The 20,896-nt window shown below is 40.3% G+C and overlaps 1 protein-coding gene across 3 annotated transcripts in view; it reads left to right on the plus strand.

The window, feature by feature from the left end:
- Positions 1–20,896, plus strand: part of LRP5 (LDL receptor related protein 5) — a 131,131-nt gene that overhangs the window by 78,736 nt on the left and 31,499 nt on the right. For all 3 annotated transcript variants that reach the window (XM_081313606.1, XM_081313605.1, XM_081313607.1), the window contains 4 exons: positions 14,876–15,092; positions 17,466–17,755; positions 17,977–18,203; positions 19,655–19,839. In XM_081313606.1, the coding sequence (XP_081169732.1) occupies positions 14,876–15,092; positions 17,466–17,755; positions 17,977–18,203; positions 19,655–19,839 (919 nt within the window). The remainder of the gene's footprint in view (positions 1–14,875; positions 15,093–17,465; positions 17,756–17,976; positions 18,204–19,654; positions 19,840–20,896) is intronic.

A 20,896-nucleotide genomic window follows, 5' to 3' on the forward strand; every position in this document is an offset into this window, starting at 1 on the left:
TTTCATTGTGATGGTCCATATGTTTTGCTTGTCGCTGTTTATGGTAAGGCTTCCTTCACCTCAAAGCACCCTGCTGCCCTTTTGCATTGGCTGCGCCTAGAGGTAGCCCTGCTCTTTTCCCTTTCTAACGAACTTTCCCTTGGGAGTCTGTGGTGAAATATTGAACACAGTGACTCTTTTGTCAGTTTTCGTCTTCCTTTATCTCGGGTGCCTTTGTCCAATACTCCGATTTTACAAGAGTGTTGCAAATGCTGTCCACCCACCCATCCGTAGATGTAAAATTTGTCTTCCATTACTCACAGCTTTGTTCCGTTAATGGCGGTTAGACATTTTTCTCAAAATTTCCTCTCAGTTAAATTGGCTCCGTGGTTGCAGTTATATCAGCGTATGCACTTGGTCTCGCTGAATTTCCTCTGGACACATTGATATTTTCCTTTACCAAAGATCATTATCAGATATTTTGCTAAAGAATATTTGCTTTCTTAGATATAACTAGGTGGTGTTTTGTTTTTTTTTGAAGCTAACAACTGCACTTTCGTATTATTGTTTTATTGTGCTGCTATTCAGGAGTAGCCGATACAGCAGGTAATTTTAAAACAATTTTTTAAGCAAATGATACGATTCTGATTTTATTTTACCAAATTATCTAAATAATTTTGCACATGTTCTACACCTTTTTTCTGCAAAAGTTTCTCATAAAACATCAAGTTGTCATACTTTAAGTATAATCTATGTGCAGATCAATCACAAACAAGTTAGAAATAGAAAATACTACAGTATTTAAAGTGGCTGGAACAGACCACTCAAGACAGCTGGTAACGTTAACAGATTTATTAGAACAGAGCAACAATAACAGGAGCCTTTCGGCTTTTTATAGTCTGGCGCTGGTCGTCTGGTCCAATCACCGGCCGGTCTTTTTCCCGCTTCGCTTCTCCTCCAATCCGCTCTGCGGAACGCCTGACAGCTCGGCTCCTCGTGCTGGCGGCATGTGTTGCTTTGACAGCTGCGAGCTGTCAACTAGTGCGCCTGCGTAAGTCGGGAGTTTTGACAGCTGTCAAAACTCCCTCGTGTTCGGCTGTCAAACGCTTTACCTCATGGCCGGCTGTCAACGCTTTTACCTTAAGTTATGAAACACTTAATGAACTATACACATATAATATACCCCTTACCCTTCCCCTGGATCGTTTCCACCCCCGTGTGTTTGTTTGTTGCTTCCTCCCCATTCATAGTCCTGTAAGTAACCCGGTGGTTTTCTCGATCGGCTGGATCGACGTGGGGCAGCCTCATTCCCGAGTTCTCCTTCCTCCTGCGGTTGTTGTGGCAGGGCGTCATCGGTTGGCGGAACACTTGGTATGAAGGGGGGTAAAGGGGGTTGTTGAGATGGTGGGGGTGTGTTTTGTGGTTTGCGGATTCGTAGTTGGTCTACATGTCGTCGTAGTTGGCCAAGTGTGTCTGAATGAATTAAGTATGAGATGGGTCCGGTTTGCTTTATTATGACCCCTTGAATCCATTTTTGGTTGCCTGTGTAATTTCGTGCCCAGATGATTTGGCCTGGGGTGAAGGTTCGCGGTGCGGATGTTGGAAGTTCTTGGTCATTAGCAGTTCTATCAGGATGCAGTCTGTCTAATCTCGTTATTAGCCTCCGTCCCCATCGTAGCTCAGCTGGTGATTTTCCCGTGGTGGTGCCGGGTGTGGTGTGTTGGGCAAGGAGGAATTGGCTGAGGCGTCGGTGCCAGTTCCCTTTTATGAATTTATTGAGTGCCTCTTTAGTTGACCTCACCATAATTTCTGCCATGCCATTAGTCGATGGGTGGAAGGGCGCTGACGTCACCAGTCTAATACAGTTCCTCGAAGCGAACATCTGAAATTCACGAGAGGTGAATTATGGGCCGTTATCTGAAACTATGACGTCTGGGAGGCCATGGGTTGCGAAAACTTTTCTAAGTGCTTGTATAGTGGAGTATGTTGTTATTTTATTTAGGGGTATCAACTCGAGCCATTTAGAAAAACTATCCACAATTATTAAGAAATTCTGCCCATGGATTGGTCCCGCAAAATCTAGGTGGATACGGGACCATGGGTTTTTTGTTGTTTCCCATTTATGGACTGGGGCATGGGGTGGTTCGCTTCTCGTTAATTGACAAGTACAGCATCCCCCTACGTGTTGTTCTATGTCCTTATCGATTCCTGGCCACCATACATAACTTCTAGCAAGTAGCTTCATTTTCACCATCCCCGGGTGCCCTTCGTGCAGGGTTTTTAACGTTTGCTGTATGTTTATGTGTGGTATCACCACTCTATTTCCCCATAGTAGGCAGCCTAAGTGGGAGGTTAGTTCTAGTTGTTTTGAAAAAAAGGGGCGGAACGTTTCCTCTGGGCATTTGTGTGGCCATCCTGTTGTGACCCATTGCAGGACCCTGCTGAGTGTTTTATCCTTTGCGGAGTTGTCAGCAATGATTTTTGCTGTCAGGGGGAATTCTGGTAATTCATTGATAGCCAATACGTTGCCGGCGGGTGCTGGATCTGGGTCGTGGCGTTGTATAGGGAGCCTGCTTAGACAGTCTGCATGTCCTAGTTCCCTGCCTGGCTTGTATATTAATTTGTAGGAGTATGCAGATAAAAAGGTTGACCAGCGCAGGATTCTCGGCGATAATATTTGTGGGGTTGTTTTGTCCCAGGTGAATATGCCTAATAGGGGTTTGTGATCGGTGAATATAATGAAGGGTCTGCCATACAGATAGTCATGAAATTTTTTAACCCCGGCGACGATGGCTAAAGCTTCCCTATCAATTTGAGCGTAATTTCTTTCTGTTTTAGTTAGGGTCCGGGAATAGAATGCGATGGGTCTTTGAGAGTCGTCCTGGTCCAGGTGGCTCAAGACGGCTCCTATTCCGTATGGGGACGCATCGCACGCGATGCAGATAGGGGCGTCCTCCTGGAATAAGGTGATGGTGGAGCTTTTACAAATGATGGTCTTAAGTGACTGAAAACTATTCTCATGCACTTTTGCCCAGGTCCAGGGGCTTCCCTTGTCTAATAACCTATGCAGCGGCTCTGCAATAGTAGCCTTGTGGGGAAGGAAGGCGTGATAAAAATTTAATAGTCCTAAAAACGCCTGTAGTTCCTGTTTGTTTTTGGGGCTGGGGGCTGCTTGAATGGCTTCCAGTTTGTCGTTTGTAGGGTGGATGCCCTGGGCGTCAATTTTGTACCCAAGGAATTCCGTAGAAGGAACTCCTATAGAGCACTTTTCTCTTTTTAGTTTAAATCCGGCAGTTCTGAATCGCTCTAGGACAGCTGACAGCCTGTCAGCTAGAATGGCTTCTGTTTCTCCGGCGATGAGTACATCGTCAAAGTAAGGGGAGACCCCGGGAATTCCTTTTAATGTTTTTTCCATAATGCTTTGGAATATGCCTGGGGCGGTCGAGATACCAAATTGCAGTCTTGTCACTTTAAATGCTCCGCGGTGCGTGACAATTGTCTGGGCGACCGCGGTGTCATCGGTCACAGGCAACTGCAAATACGCCTGCGTGAGGTCTAATTTCGCAAAAATGGCGCCGGAGCGAATAGAAGCTAGGACGTCCCTTACTGCTGGAATGGGGTAAGAGTGGGCATTTAACGCTAAGTTTAGGGTCCCCTTATAGTCCGCGCATATTCTAATTTGACCATTAGGTTTTACTGGTGTTACGATGGGGGTTTCCCAACTGCCCCCATCAGTAGGTTCTAGCACTCCCAGCTTGACAAGGCGTTCCAGTTCGTCCTCAATTTTTTGTTTGAGAGCGAAGGGGACCCTCCTGGCCCTGATTTTGATGGGTTGTATGGCGGGGTTTAAGTTAAGAGCAATGGGAGGTCCTGTATATTTGCCTAAGGAACCGTCGAAAACGTCTGCATATTTTCTGCAGACGGCCTCGAGGTTTGAAGTTTGTACTGCATTGACGCCGGTAATGGCAATTCCTAAGGGGCTGAACCAGTTTAACCCTATTAGATTAGTGCAATCCCCTTGGGTGACAATTACTTCTAGAGGTCCCTTGAACTTTTTGTACTCTACCCAGACCCTAGCCTTGCCTTTGAGTTGGATCGGTGTTTTCTGGTAGTCAGCTAACTGAACCTGTGGGTTTTCTAACGGTATTGTTTTTTTACTGCGCCTGCAGATTTCCCTAAACGTTTTTAACGAAATTAGGGTTACCGCTGAACCTGAGTCCACCTCCATGTCACAAAAAACTCCCTGTAGCTTAGTTTTAATTTTTACCTTAGGGCTCAAGTTGTGCACCTCACCTACTGTCTCCACTAATATCTCTGGGGGCTTTCCCTCACTGGCTCGGTGGGTGATCGTACCTGGGGGGGTCGCCTCCACTTCATGCAGGTTGTCACGGGGACGGCCTCTGCAGACGGGTTTAATGTGGCCGGTCTTGCCACAATTATGGCATTTAGCGCTCCGGAACCGGCAATTTGCCCGGGCATGGTTGCCCCCACAGCTGGCGCAGGAGTTTCGTTGTTCTCTTAGAGCTGAGGTGAAGTTTCTTGGGTTGGGACGCACGTTGTTGTCACTTCGTCTATAATGCCTACTCTCCATTCGGCGTTGTATCGCGTCGGTGTCTGTCAGGTCTATGGACTCTTCGTCGCTGAAAGATGCTTCGTCCTGATGGACGCTGCCTTGAGGTTCCATTGCTGTTCGGTTGAGGGACTTCTTGTGATTATCTTCATACGCCAAGATCTCTCGGGAGACCTGGGCGAGTGTCATCTCCGGCTTTGACGTGATTTTTTTCTTGCGTTCGTCTCTCAGGCCGATGACCACTTGGTCCCGGATCCGGTCTTCTAAGTCTGGGAAGTTGCAGCTCCGCGCAGCGTGCCGGACTCCCGCGATGAAGTCGTTTGCGGCTTCATCCGGCCGCTGCCTTCGCTGGGCGAACTGTACCCGCCAGTACAGTTCTGATCGGGCCGGCATGTAGTGCTTGCTGAGCCGGTCGACGAGTTCGGAATATGGAACCTCTCTGATCGGCACGGGGCTGAATAGCCCGACAGCAGCATCGTAGACGGGTGGACCGCTGATGTATAGAAGTGCTGCTGCCTTGGCTCTGTCATCTGTAATTTTGCTGACGAGGAGGAACCCCTCGACCTGCCCCAGATGCGACTCCCATCGCTCGGGGTGGTGAGTGTCGAATTCCCTCACTCGTCCGAAATTCGCCATGCTGTCTGGGCTCGGTGGTCCGCTTCCCTGTGGAAGTTAAAACTTCCAGTGACTAGCTCTGCCGGCCGAGGACTCTTCCTGGCCGTGACTTCAGCTCTGGAAGCGTATCCCACCTTCGTCGCCAGTAAAGTGGCTGGAACAGACCACTCAAGACAGCTGGTAACGTTAACAGATTTATTAGAACAGAGCAACAATAACAGGAGCCTTTCGGCTTTTTATAGTCTGGCGCTGGTCGTCTGGTCCAATCACCGGCCGGTCTTTTTCCCGCTTCGCTTCTCCTCCAATCCGCTCTGCGGAACGCCTGACAGCTCGGCTCCTCGTGCTGGCGGCATGTGTTGCTTTGACAGCTGCGAGCTGTCAACTAGTGCGCCTGCGTAAGTCGGGAGTTTTGACAGCTGTCAAAACTCCCTCGTGTTCGGCTGTCAAACGCTTTACCTCATGGCCGGCTGTCAACGCTTTTACCTTAAGTTATGAAACACTTAATGAACTATACACATATAATACAGTATTGATGGTTGCTAGTAATAGAATATTTTTTAATACTTTATTTATACTTAACACTACTACACTAGTAACATTACTACATTTACGTGGAATGTCTAGATGTAAAAGAATAGATTCATAATCTTATGTTGTATTCATTTAAGTCAGTGTTTTACAATTTGTTCTCCTTGCAGATGTTTTATACTACAATTCTAGTATCCAGAAACATCATGAAGGATTCTGATAATGCCTTTTATACCTTAGGCATGAAAGCCAGCTGGGTGACTTTGGACCCGTCACTCTCCTCAGCCCAACCTATCTCCAGGGTTGTTGTGGTCGTGAAAATAGGAGAAAGAAGTATTAGTATGTTTGCCACCTTGAGTTGTATATCAAAGCAAAGGCGGAATAAAAATCAAATAAATGAATCCTATCTGCATTTGAAATAGTACATTTCATATAAAGCAAATATTGCAAATATTTCATCATTAGATGAAAGCTAAGTCTGTACATTTTCCCTTTGGTATAAAACAAATTGAGGGTGAATCCAAATTAATAAAATATTTTGTTCTAATTTTCAACCAAAACTAGTCTGATGTAGAAGGCAAAAAAGGTCAAGTGGGCAGGTTTTTATGGAAATGTTTTGCTTGTTGATCCATACAATAACTTTTTACAACTGTTTTTCTCTTAACAGGTTTCAATTTAGGAAATTAAAAACAACCTTACAACCCCCCCCCCTCCTATGTGCAAAAGAGCTTTTGAAAAATTGTTTGGGAGGGAGAAAGTTGATTGCAGGTAGCTTCGGGACTCTGTCCTAGCTCATGCTATAAATTAAATCACTCTTCCAAACTTCAGATAAAAGAATGGGGATCAGTTGGTGCATTCTTGTGTCTTAAGAAAAAAACTTTTTTTCAAATCAAAATTACTATTTTTAATCATGTTCCAGTCTGTGACACTAAATGAGAACTTGCCGAAATGGGCATAATTTAAGGACATGCATCATGGACCTGATTTTAGCTAAAGGGATAGGCTACTTGGCCCTTGAGGGAATCATGGAGCCTCCTGCTTATTTGATGTTTTGTAAGCCACCTGACATAACAAAATCCATCTCTGAAGACAGCCTATAAAAATTCCAAAGAAGTAAAAACAGAACTAGACAGATGGTAGAGTCATTAAACATATAAGCATTTAGGGATAAGAAGCGTGGCGGAAGAATGAAGAGAAAGAGGCACTCTAGCATATGGTTTGTACACAACATGGGATTGGCTGAAGTCAGGAGGAGGGAGGAAAAAAGTTTGCAGGACAAATAAAATTAAATTTATCCGCCCAATATTAAGAATACCTGAATAAAGTTCAGAATATCTAAAGGGTATAGATTATTATTCTGTAATGTAATCTTTAAACCACTGCAAAGTGAATTTTAACAATGCCACGTGTAGTCTACAAGCAAGTCTGGAAGATACCTGCTTAGGGAAGGCTGATTTTATCTTCCATCCAATATTGCTGTTTTGGATAGCTAATCCTGATATTAAAAATTCCAAATGGCAAGGATAACGTCACCACTTTCAAAAAAAGTCTCTGTACTTACTAGGTCAGTAAAAGCAGAGTTATCATGCTCTCAGAGAATGCATGTCCTGTCGGGAATAAATATACTTGTTTCCATTCTTTGCCTGTGAGTGAATCAGGGCCATTTGGCAGACTCTTGTTAAAAGACCAGAGCTTGAAGTAGATTAGATCATTTTTCTGACCTGGCAGACATACGAGAATTCCTTGGGTTATGTAGGTGTATGTCTCCAAATGCACATTCCAGTGTGGGTGGTCTGTCCGTTTTTCATTGCTACAGTGGAATGCATAGTTGGATATCTGTCCAAAGGAGGCAACATGGTACTTATAGCTGCATCCTGAGGGTCCCAAGATGGGGAGTGCTCTAAAGGCAATGCTGCATGGGAAAGCATGGCTATATAGTTCAACACAAAGAGAAAATACCAGTTTGAAGAACTCTTTTACATTTAAGAGATGCATTCTGCAACCACTTACACTTTAACTTTTTCCCCCAGTCTTTTTTCTCACACCTTTCCCCAACAGGGTGTCTAAATTGATTTATTTCATCAATTTATATGGCCACCTATCTGACAGATGACTGTCAGTGGCTAACAAAAGGTAAAAGCAATAAAAATTATTATTATGGTTTAAACATACAGTCAGTCAGATGTTCAGACAGGATTCTTTTTATCCACCTATTGAGTCCTTCCCAAGCACCTGGAATAGGCAGATGTTGAGGCATAGTGGCAAAATGTAAGCTGTTCCAATTAAAGCTGCTTTTTGCAATTGGCTGAAGGTGATTTTGTCAATGCCAGTGATATTCAAGTGGTGCTCCAGTTGCTTTAGGATTGCATCCAAGGTGGCTATATTATTATGGAGTAAAAACCAACAGTAGTTAAGCCCAAACAGAACAACCCATAAAAGCCTTTTAACAGGCCATCTAACCTTCAGAACCTCAGACCTTGAAGCCTATGAAAGACTAGCAAGATAGGAGTCAATGCCATCTTGGAGCACATTCCAGTAATGCACCTTGGGAGCTGACTATGGCATAAATAAATATAAGTAGTACCTCCCAGTCCAGCAATGAGCACAATTAGTATGCAAAGTGAAGTTATGCAGAAATTCTTCTGGCCATGACTGCCACTGATACTTCAATATTTATGAACTATGTGTCTTGGGTTTAAATGAGGCTATTAGTTAATGCGTCTCCAGATATTTGGCAAGCATAATTTACTTGTGTAGCCCAAGGCAATGAAAGTCCCTGATCTGTATTAATTAAGGGTGGGGAGAATTACACGCATTGATCTTTAATTAGTCAATGGAGCATAGTTTGCAGATTCTTGTTAGGTATTAACAGAAGTGCGTGTTGGGAGATATGGGCAAGGGAAGAGAAAATGGATGTGTAATTGAGCTTGCCTCTGATAATTCATTTTATCACACAATTCCAGCATGATGCAGTTGCTGCGTCTCACTTGTACTTGCTGATTTTTTGCTTCTCAGATCTTTTTCACCTGCATGTAAGTAACACTTGTTTTGGCTTGCTGTGCTGTTGTTTTGAATTGCAACAACAGCAACACAATCAGATATGAGGTGTGATTGATATTTATGACTTTGTTTTCAGAAAGCTTTTGAGTATTAATGAGGCAGAGGAGGAAGGCTAACAGCAGAAACAAAATGAGGCTATATTTTGCATAGGTTGCAGATGTTCTGAACAGTGTTTTTAATATGGGACATTTGTTTTGGCAGCAGCTTGGTTCTACAGGTTTTTTTTAAAAAAAAAATAACAACCCTGAAAGCTATACATTTTTTGGTAGAACTTTCCTATTTCATTACAAATATAGAGAGTTTGTTCCCTGTAAAACAGGGGTGTCAAACTTGCAACATCATGTGATGTGTTATGACATATCAACTTTTTTTCCATTGCCAGCAATGGGGTGGGCATGGTTTCACCATGACACATATGGCCTGCAGGCTGGCAGTTTAACCCCCCTGCTGTAAAACATTTAAGTTAGAGTCAACGAGCTGAAAAGAGTACTGTGAAAGATGATTGCTGGAAATTAATAATAATGCAATGGCAAGATTGTGGAATTCAGCTGAATCCTGTTGGCAATAAAACTGTGAGGCAATTCAGGAGACATAAGTAAAAAAAAATCCCTGGTGTTATCCTTACATTCTATCTCATATTGAATTTCAGAAAAGGGTAGAAAACCCAAGAAAACTGCTTGTTGACTTAGTTTCTTTATCTCTCATTATCTTTCCACTCCCCCTCCCCTCACCCCCCACCATGTATATACTTGTTTCAATCTTTATCCATCAACTTCTTGTGACTTAAAAAACAGATCAGAAGCAATAGTTAAACATCCTTTTAGAACTTCTTCCTGCAGAAGTAACCAAAAAATTTATGCCCAAAGACGCAGCAGAGTATATTTTAACTCAGCCTATGAACAGAAAAGATTAATTCTCTCTTTGCAAAGGTTAAAGAAAGCAAGATAGTTTTTGTATTTTGAAACTAAAAACCAGTAGCATAGCAATTTATAATGGGATTTTATTGCAAGTATTAAAGATTAAGGATTTTAAATGTACTTTTTTTTTAAAAAAATAGCAATATCTGAAAGACAAAATACAACATACTTAGACACACATAGCAAATAAGGAAAATTTTGTATTATAAACCCATTATTTCTATGTTAATTATTTAAATATCTAAAGTGAAACGTAGACTTGGGCAAACCAGAGGGGTTTTTCCCTTACTTCTAAAACCGTTCTTAACACATGTTTAGATGACTTTCCTTTACTGCTATCCTTACATTCTGTCAGTGATTTCTACCTACTGGTTGAAGAGGGTTTTTTGTTTTTTTTTAATGGCTAATGCACTCTTCAGAACATTTTGGAAACAATATAGAACAGTGATGGTGAAACTTTTAGAGACCGAGTGCCCAAACTGCAACCCAAAACCCACTTATGTATCGTTGGGTGCCGGGTGGGCGTGGCCCATTGGGTGGGTGTGGCTGTGGTGGTAACGACAGACTGGGTGGGACTAAAAAGTTCAGTCAATTCCAACTTTGGGAGAACTTTTTCCCCCCCCCACGAGAAGTTGAAATTGATTGATTGAACCTTTTTTTTTTTGCACATGACGGCAGAGGCCTAAAGTGAAAAGGTTTTATAAAACCCAGCTGAAGGCCTAGGACTGGGGCGACGGCATGCGTGCTCACAGAAAGGGCTCTGCATGCCACCTGTGGCACACGTGGCATAGGTTCGCCACCACGGGTATAGAGTTTTGTCCTGGCATTTCTACCTCAAAATTTATTGAACTTGGAATGGTTTGAGTATGCCCCATTTTCCTTTTGAAGAGAAGAGGGATTGTGGTGTTTTCCTCTTAACAGAGTTATCAAAAATTAAGCAAGTACTATCATGTATATTGTTTTATGCTGCTACTGTGATCAGTTTGAACATTGATAAATATAGATGATCTAATAAGTCTGCAGTTTTTCCCCCTTTGGAGAAATGACTTTACAAATGGGCATATACAGATTCTTTTTACTTGGGCCAGTGAGAATCCACTTCAGACGAGAGGGGACACTTTAATATTTTGGAGTTCGTTAACATGGGAAGTACCGTGTTTCTCTGAAAATAAGACCATATCTTAAAAGTTCTGAATAAGCATAAAGAAAAAGATAGTCAAGCAATTTATTACTTTTCCACAAAGTCCTACAGCTGTTAAGACAGTGGCTGTGCTTTTGAACATAGAGGAATTGCATGAGTAATCCTAAGCTACTTCTCTGTGATTTCTAAAGATGTTGCCAGAGTAGATGGGTATACTGAACTGTAATGTAAACAGATGTAGATGTAGCATAATCTTCATTACTGAATTTTGCCAAATTCTGGATAGACAAAATATATCATAAGATTATACACTCTTTAATTGGGAATATTTCCTACTTTTGATTTTGAATATAATTTGAAATCTCACTTGATTTCTTCTCCATTTTTGTGGGAAAATGTACAAATATAACCTGTACTACAGCTATGGTCCAAAATTTAAATCACATTTATGTGTGAATAAAATATAGTTAATAAGCTATAATAAGCTGCATTGAATACACAGGTAGCCCTTGAATGACAGCCATTCATTTAGCAGCCGTTTGAAGTTACAACAGCACTGAAAAAAGCGACTTACGACTGTTTTTCACACTTACGACCATTGTAAGGTCTTGATAAAGGAAAATTTGCCTCGATCTATGATTTGTCAGGGATTGTAACATATTTAACAAGGCAGTTTTCTACTTTACTGTTGCCTGGCAGCCGTAAGGCTGCTTCATGCTTCTAAGCCTGACCCTTGGGTGATGTGGAAAAAAGCCAAGCCATGCATTAGTGCACAGGCGGTAGATATTAACATACTTTGACAGAAGGAAAACTTTCATAACAAATTAGAGCTTGATTTGGAGAAGCCCCCAGGGTTGAAATCTGTTTGGAATATCTGAGAAGCTAGTGCTAAAATAATTGTAGCTTAATTTCGGACTGTGTTTTTAAATTGCACCAGACCAAGTCTCACTTGTCAAAATTTTAGAAAAGCTTCTGCTAAGATTTTTCTTCAACCCTGTGCAAAAGAAAATGTACATAGCAGATATTTGTTTTCGTTAGGTTTGTAGTTTATTAACGTAATTACAAAGAAGCAGAGATTGAAGTTTCTTGTTTTATAAATTTGTTGTGGCTCACAGTTGCCTCCGCAGCTAGTAAATAGTCTGTTCTCAATGCATCCTATCCACATTGGAGACCAGATTGTGTGGGGAATTTATAGGGTAAAGAGAAGAATGTAAATGTGTGTGTGTGTGTGTGTGTGTGTGTGTGTGTGTGTGTGTGTGTGTGAGAGAGAGAGAGAGAGAGAGAGAGAGAGAGAGAGAGAGAGAGAGAGAGAGAGAGAAATACTACTTATTTTTTTTCTTTTCCCTCCCTCCATTCTGAAAATAGTTTTGGTAGAACAGCAGAGGATGAATTTTGTGTGTTAATTTCAAATGAATGCTCAAGTATAGTTTAGTTTCCTTACAGAAGGACCATAACCTTGGCAAAAGAAAGTAGCTGAACTCTGTGTATATACCTAAATACAGTATACAAATTTGTGTGCATTCAAAATGAGTTAATTATATATAGTAAGTCAGGATACTGTTCCACCTCTGATTACTATAGGGCTAGATTTCACTGCTGCTTGAAGGCTTAGGAGATAATATAATTTATGGACCAATATCAATGTTCTGTAGATTTCCTTGTCACAAGAAAATGATTGCAACCACTAAAAAAGAGGTGATTGGGTGGACTTAATGAGATCTTCTGAAAGAGAGAGTGAACATTTCAAAGAGTAAAAGACAAAAGAGTAAAAGAAATTATGGAAGCAACGTTGATTCACGATGACAGAAAGGAATGAAGTCTAATGAATAGTGGTTGGTATAAACTAGCTATGTATGAAGTCATGAAAGTTGGAATTAAGATTGCCGGAAGAAATATCAACAACCTAAGATACGCAGATGATACCACTCTAATGGCAGAAAGTGAAGAAGAACTAAAGAGCCTCTTGTTGCGGGTGAAGAAGGAGAGTGCAAAAGTTGGGTTGAAACTTAACATTAAGAAAAACAAGATCATGGCATCTGGCCCTCTCAATTCTTGGCAAATAGATGGGGAAGAAATGGAGGTAGTGACAGATTTTGTTTTCCTGGGCTCCAAGATCACTGCAGATGGGGACTGTAGCCAAGAAATTAAAAGACGCTTGCTCCTGGGGAGGAAAGCCATGGCAAATCTAGACAGCACACTAAAAAGCAGAGACATCACCCTGTCAACAAAAGTGCGTATAGTCAAGGCTATGGTCTTCCCAGTTGCAATGTATGGCAGTGAAAGTTGGACCATAAGAAAGGCTGAGCGCCAAAGAATTGAGGCCTTTGAACTATGGTGCTGGAGAAGACTCCTGCGAGTCCCTTGGACTGCAAGGCGATCAAACCGGTCAGTCCTAGAGGAGATCAATCCTGACTGCTCTTTAGAAGGCCAGATCCTGAAGCTAAAACTCAAATACTTTGGCCACCTAATGAGAAGGAAGGACTCACTGGAGAAGAGCCTAATGCTGGGAAAGATCGAGGGCAATAGAAGAAGGGGACGACAGAGAATGAGGTGGCTGGATGGAGTCACTGAAGCAGTAGGCGTGAGCTTAAATGGACTCCAGAAGATGGTAGAAGACAGGAAGGCCTGGAGGAATGTTGTCCATAGGGTCGCGATGGGTCGGACACGACTTCGCAGCTAACAACAAATGAAGTCATGGCAACTGGACTTTTTTTCCTGTTAGTTTGAGATGTTCCACTGCTCATCCAAGCTGCTTCCTCAGTCCACACAAGTTAGTTAGAACAGGAGTCTAACAAGTCTTAAAATTTGTCAAGGTTGCAGACCCCTGAGTTAGGTAGAGTGTCATTGGAATGTACCAATTCCTCCTGCACCAACCTCAGGGGTTTCTCTCCAGAGTGCGTTGCAATATGTCAATGAAGATTCCAGCAGTCCAGATAAAGTTGTGTGAAGATTGATTCATGGCAACTGGACTTATTTTCCTGTTAGTTTGAGACTAACCATGACTCAGCCTTCAGACATTTTTACCTGGATGACTGAGAATATTCATTGACATAGATTTAATTATGTTTTAAATTCCGTAGCTTACTATTTCTTATTTCTTTTCTGTATTTTGCTTACTTCAAAGTGAGAATAGCACGAGTGATATGTAATAATGTTATATAGGGTTAATTTGGGTTATTTCTGAACAGTAGATTGAAATGTTCAATCATATCCAAAAATTCAGTTCTTAAGGGAAAGGTTGCATAGTGTTAGGAACAGATCTAATAGCTGCGAAGGTTTGATAATATTGTAGATGAAAGGAATAATAGAGATTGAATTATTTTTATTTTAATATGAGTAATTAAAATCAAGTTTTAATCAAATATAGTTGGACTATATCCATGTAGTATTTTTATTTGTAGTGCAAGTTTGTGCCAAGACCATCTTTGAGGATTATCGTTTGTTTGTTTGTTTTTTTAAAAAATCAATCTAGTATACAGCGCTAATAATCCCTGATAATCTTCTAAGTAGGACTCATGCTTGTGATTTTCAAGATCAGTGAAAGTTGGCTAAATCCTGCAGCCTTCTGCACTTCAAGATCAATAGTTGAGAATTAAAATTGGCTAGGGCTTTATTACAATTTATAATAATTGCCCAGGGCAAATGCTAGCAAATGATAGTTCAGAATCTACTGCTAGGTTTATGGATGATGTACACAAGTTTCTCATTCCTGTGTGGTTAATAATAACTAGAAGTATTTTTGTTTCAAGAAATTAGGAATTTGGTTCTTGTGTTTGAAACAGATTGCAGGACTGATCCCATATTAAAAAGAAGCATTGCTGAGTCCGATGTTCCAGTCAGCCATGAACTTCCTACAAAAAACAAAACAGGACTCATAATTTACCACTGAGCTAGAACCTAGCAATACCTAAATTATATCAACATATCTAGCATAGATATCTATCTTAAATGATGTTAGATTAACTTCACAATCACCTCCATCAAAATAAATTTTTCGTACAGAATTTTCACTTTTTTGCTAGTTTATAGCTGAACTATATATATATATATATTTATATTTTACAGGTGATAAGCCTTGATGGAACCATGAGAAAAACACTCATAGAAGATAAACTTCCTCATATATTTGGATTTACTTTACTTGGTGAATACATTTACTGGACAGATTGGCAGAGGCGAAGTATTGAAAGGGTTCACAAGAAGTGGGCAAGTCGGGACATTATCATTGATCAGTTGCCGGACTTGATGGGTCTTAAAGCAACAAGTGTCACCAGAGCAGAGGGTAAGTGAGGGCATTGCCCAATGGTTGGACCGTGCTCCAGAACAATGTTTGCCGTGAAAACAATAATGAGTTTCACGGAAGAGTTGTATATAAGAAGTCTAATCAGTGTTAAGATTAAGTAGAAAAATTAGTATCCTCTTTGCAGATTCATTGTCTGATAGGTAAAAGGATCTGAGTACTTGCACGCCAATTGTTCTCAGTGAGCTCTTTTTTATTTGGTGGAGTAACTTTGAACCCGTTGGTTGGTGAGAAGGAGAGTGGCAGGTCTCTTCTTCAGCCAGCTATGTGCTCCTGTTGGACCTGGATTGCACCTGAATGTTATTTCAACTGCCAAGAGTATTTCTTGACAGTGATTTGGGGGGGGGGGAAATGGCATAACCAATGGGCTCAGGGCCTTGTGTGTGAGATTTGGACATTTGTGTTGAGGGGGCTCAGTTATTGGCATGATCCTCTTGCAGAATATCACTTTTTCGTCTTTTGCAGTGGCTGGAGAAATGCTGTAATGGGAATACAGCCACCTGGTTTGTTAAGGGCTTTGAATAGTGCTGATGTATTTCTATTTTGTTTCTTTTTCATGCTACCTAGGTCATTTTATGAGGTAAACATGAATAATTTATCATGTATTCTTACAAATGAGAAATAAGTATGATTAGAGGGATGCATCAGTTGGGCTACAATATATCCTCTGTGCAATACCTTCTGTTATAAAAGGCACACATTATTAGCTACCAATCCCATTATGCTGTTTTGACCAATGTTTATGTCCAGAGAAGCTTTCAGTTTTAAGTATGGGGGTATATAAAGAGAGCAGCCGTTAATATCCTTCATGTCTGCAGATAGAAGAATCACTCTGAAAATAACTGCATTTTTTACACACATACTTACACACACTGGTTGTGTGTGTGTGTGTGTGTGTGTGTGTGTGAATATATAAACATGAAAGCTTGCCTCCTGATTTATGTCTATGTGCATCCATTATGATTTCCTAATTGGGGCTTTAGACGCATTTCTATCCCTTAATTTATCTTACTGTGTTCTCTAAGATTCACTCATGCTTTTTAACCTGCAACAATTCCTCATAGCAATGTTTAACGGTACTGACTCAGGGAACATTTTCTAGAAATGTTTATTAACTGCTATTCCCAGACAACAAGCAGCTGGGGTAAGCTGAAGTCTGTGATATAAACTATAAGTCAAAATAGTGCAAAGCTTGGGAATTTATTACTCTTTACATGGAAAACATTTAGACGTCTCCCCAGGCTTTAACACCCAAGTGCACAAAGAAATTCATGATATTCCAAAAGTTTATTGTGCAAAGAAGGAATGTTTTATTCTTTCATTATTGTTCAATGGAACTTTGTCATAAAATCAATTATGTTGAATTGAAATGTTGTGATTCTTTCCAATAATCTTTTCTTTTTGAAACTGCAACAATAACAGTCATGATCATAATGCCAAATTATTAGCTCTATAAAGATAGATTTTCACTCAATCCCATGAAATCTTGTTGAGTTTCACACATTTTCACACTCCAAAATATGTGTGGAGATTTACCCATGCAGCCAGCATCTGTTCATCATCCAGATGCTCAATCTTTATTACAACTGCTTGACATATCTTACTGAACCATGTTTGCTGCCTATTGGAAATCTATGTAGATTTAATTTCAGAAATTGGTTTACTATGTTTGCTGTATTTGGAATTATCATGTTGACTAGGAATCTGTGACCTTTCACACAGTGGGCCAATTTGGCATTATCTCATTCAATAATTGTTAATTATACTTTTTATGCAAAATGTATAGTTGGGCTATTGAGAAAGTTATAGGAGGATCTATTTGGTTAGCTATGAATAGATCCAATTAGAAATAGAAATATACTTAATATCTAAAATAGTCCTTTCACAGTATGGAAAACTGAAATGGATTGTGTGATGTGTATATGCAGTATATCCCCACTGCTTCTTAGTGCTGTTGGTTGGGTCTAGAGATTGTGTGGACTCTTAATTGACAGTAACAAGCATTATGTTTCCATATTGAAAAATGCATATTTATTCAACAAACTGTAAGATAAATGGTCAATTTTGGAGATAAGGGACCGAGACTGAAATGTATTGATATTGTAAGGGACATGTGATGAATTTATAACTAAAGTGAATTTTCAACCCAGAACTTCCAAATCTTCTTTAAGACTGAAATAAATAATAAATGGAGGGAAGCTTTTAACCTAGTTTCCTTCAGTTAGACAATTCTAGAAGACGTGGGGCAGAATTGATCTTGAGCCATTTTCAACATAGAAGGACCTATGCTTTAAGACCTAAAAGCTGCCCTAGCCAAGCTTTTCTTTTCCTTCAGAGAATTGTTTTTCTTTTTAGGGACAAATCCATGTGCTGAGAATAATGGCGGCTGCAGCCACCTGTGCTTCTTCACACCCCAGGAGTGCAGATGTGCCTGTCCAATTGGACTGGAGTTACTTAGTGATATGAGGACCTGCATCATCCCAGAAGCTTTCCTTGTCTTCACCAGCAGGGCAGCGGTTCATAGGATTTCTCTCGGAGCCAGCAACAATGATGTTGCCATTCCTCTCACGGGTGTGAAAGAAGCTTCTGCTCTAGATTTTGATGTATCTGACAACAGAATCTACTGGACAGATATTAGCTTAAAGGTACTCACGATATTTTAACTGAAAAGTTTGCTTTATTAACCAGCTGTTCTAACGGACTCCTTCCAGAACAACATTTTGGTTCTAAATATTTTGTTGTTTAAATGTTACAAAATAAAACACATCCTTGAGGGAACCCTGTCTTGTATTATACTTTACACTCAGCCATTAATTGTTTTGTATTCTGAAATTCCTGTCATTTTTTTAAAAAAATGTTTTTCCAGACAATAAGCCGAGCCTTCATGAATGGAAGTGGACTTGAACATGTGATTGAGTTTGGGTTAGATTACCCTGAAGGCATGGCTGTAGATTGGATGGGAAAGAATCTCTACTGGGCAGATACTGGAACCAATAGGATCGAAGTGGCCCGGTTGGATGGGCTATTCCGGCAAGTTCTTCTGTGGAAAGATTTGGACAACCCAAGATCAGTGGCTCTTGATCCATCAAAAGGGTAAGAAAAAAAAATCTCAAATCCAAATTCAATACTTCTTATTGCTTATTAGTTTGATTGCAAATGTGCTCCCCAAATTATGGAATTAAAATACAGTGTCAAAGTTTATATAATTAGGACTTTTCTGTCCTGCTCTGATTTCCATTTCTGCTGCAATGGGGTGAGGGACTGGGGTTCCTTCTTGTGCCTGACTTTGGACTTGGTGCCCAGTGTTGGTGCAGAAGGGACCCATCACTGTGGTATGTGTATTAAGCAGTGCAAACATGACTGATTTTCTTTCAGCCAAGACACCTAAGGTTGTAAATGCAAGGAATAGTTGCAAAGCTGTTTTCTTTATACTGTCATAACTTCAAACAGCCACTAAACAAGATAGCAAGTGAGAACCAGCTCAATAGAAAAGGACAAATAACAGCTCCTATGGGAGAACTGTCCTTAATTGAGCACATTCATTGTCAGTTATGTAGCCAATGGGATCATGATCCTGTTTTTCTTGTATGTTTCTGGAGTAGGGGTGGGCAAGTGCACACTGCACTATGCATGTGTTCTAAAAAAAATACTTTTTATATTTGGCCCTTTTTGCAACTTTGAGTTTTGGATTATTTTAAGTGTTGCAGTGGGTACAATAAACCGTAGCTTAAAGCCACCGTTTTCTCACCTTAAAAGTCCTGGTATCAAAACTGGTGAGTTGTCCCCAAAACAGACTTTTTGCTCACCATGGTCCCTGGGAGACCCCTACCCTCTCCCAAATTGTGCACTCCCCAAGAAGTTACTAGAAGTTACCCACCCTTGTTCTGAAGCCTGTAGGAAACAATGGAGCATATATCATATATCCCCATTGCTTAGCTGATAAATAGGGGCAATGATTTCCCACAATCTCCCTCCCAGCAACACTGATTTAGATTACTGGTGAGGTGTTGTAGAATGAGAATTGTATATATGTGTTGAGATATGTGGGGCTACTGCCAAAACGTTGGCCAATCTGTGTGCCCAGTAGTCAATCCTGTATCAAACAGATATTTTTTTCCAATCATACCAGTATTTGTAATCAAAGTCATAAAAAACATGCATGTTTTGATTTTTTTTTGTCTGTACAAATAAAAATCTTGATTGATGCTACACAATACTACACTTGTACGATATAGTCGGGACCAAACTGACAACCAATATTTTATGTTGCATAAGTTCTATTCCATATCAAACTCATAGAAATCTATTCATGTGCTGAAATATACAAAGATAAGTATTGTCAAAATTTTCAGAATAGCAAAGGAGGACATGTTCTTACAGTTATTTATTTCTTTATTTCAAACATCTAAAATAAATTGTTTTGAAACATAGTAGAATATCTTTTTTTCATTTCTGATGACTCATAAGGCAACCTGCAAGCCAAGCAATTGTTCTGATATAAATTAAATATTGAATCATTCCAATTTTTGTTTCACTCATTACAGGTATATGTACTGGACAGAGTGGGGAGGCAAACCCAAAATTGTTCGAGCATACATGGATGGAACAAATAGTATCATGCTGGTGGATAAGGTGGGACGTGCCAACGATCTTACAATTGATTACAAGGATCAAAGACTTTATTGGACTGATCTGGACACAAGCATGATTGAGTCATCCAATATGCTAGGTAATATGCCAGAATCTGGAATATAGTAGATGTGATGTGCAAATAAGTCTTATTAAAACCATCATTACTTTCTTTAAGAACAAGATGTACAGAAGAAAGATGTGGGTGGCATGTCATGCTGAAAAAAGATCTTTAAGTCAAAGGAACTTAAAACAGATCAACTGATCACATGGGAGCACAGTATAACAGCCTTTTTGTTTAAGTAGCCTCCAAAACATTGTGTTATGCAAAATTCTGAATAGGATTCGTCATATTATTATTATTATTATTATTATTAATTCAATTTGTATACCGCCCTATTCCCGAAGGACTTGTAATTTGTTCCAAAACTTTGGAAGAGTAATTGGGATATCATTAAATAGAAGTAACAACAAACCAAAGTATATTACCAAAAGTAGTTGAAAGGTTTTAGAGTCCTGGTGTCCAAATTATGAATGTGAACAATAAAATGGAAAAAAAACCACATCTCTGGTATGTTTCCCATCCCTTGCTACAGAAGAGCTTACTGGATTAGGAGTTCCAACTATTGCATTGTGAAGCCACCTGAGGTCTCTTCCATTATGAAATAATAGCATAGAACAGAACAGAATAGAGCTGGAAGGCCTGGGAGGTCTTCTAGTCCAGCCCCCTGCTTAAGCAGGAGAATCTATACCATTTCAGACAAGTGACTGTCTAGTCTCTTCTTAAAAACTTCCAGTGATGGAGCACCCACGATTTCTGAAGGCAAGCTATTCCACTGGTTAAGTGCTAGGAAGTTTCTCCTTAATTTCAGGTTTGATCAGTTTCCTTTGTTTCTTGTCCTGCCCTCTGTTGCTTTGGATAATAACTTGACCCCTTCTTCTTTGTGGCAGCCCTTCAAATACTGGAATACTGCTATCATGTCACCCCCGTTTCTTCTATTCTTTAGACTAGCCAAACCCAAGTCCTGCAGATGTTCTTCATATGTTTTAGTCTCCAGGCCTTTGATCATCTTAGTTGCTCTTCTGTGTACCCTCTCCAAAGTTTCAACATATTTTTTGTAGTATGGTGACCAAAATTGGTTGCAGTATTCCAGGTG

Source organism: Vipera berus, assembly GCF_964194415.1.
Source record: "Vipera berus genome assembly, chromosome: 1".
Taxonomy (NCBI): domain Eukaryota; kingdom Metazoa; phylum Chordata; class Lepidosauria; order Squamata; family Viperidae; genus Vipera; species Vipera berus.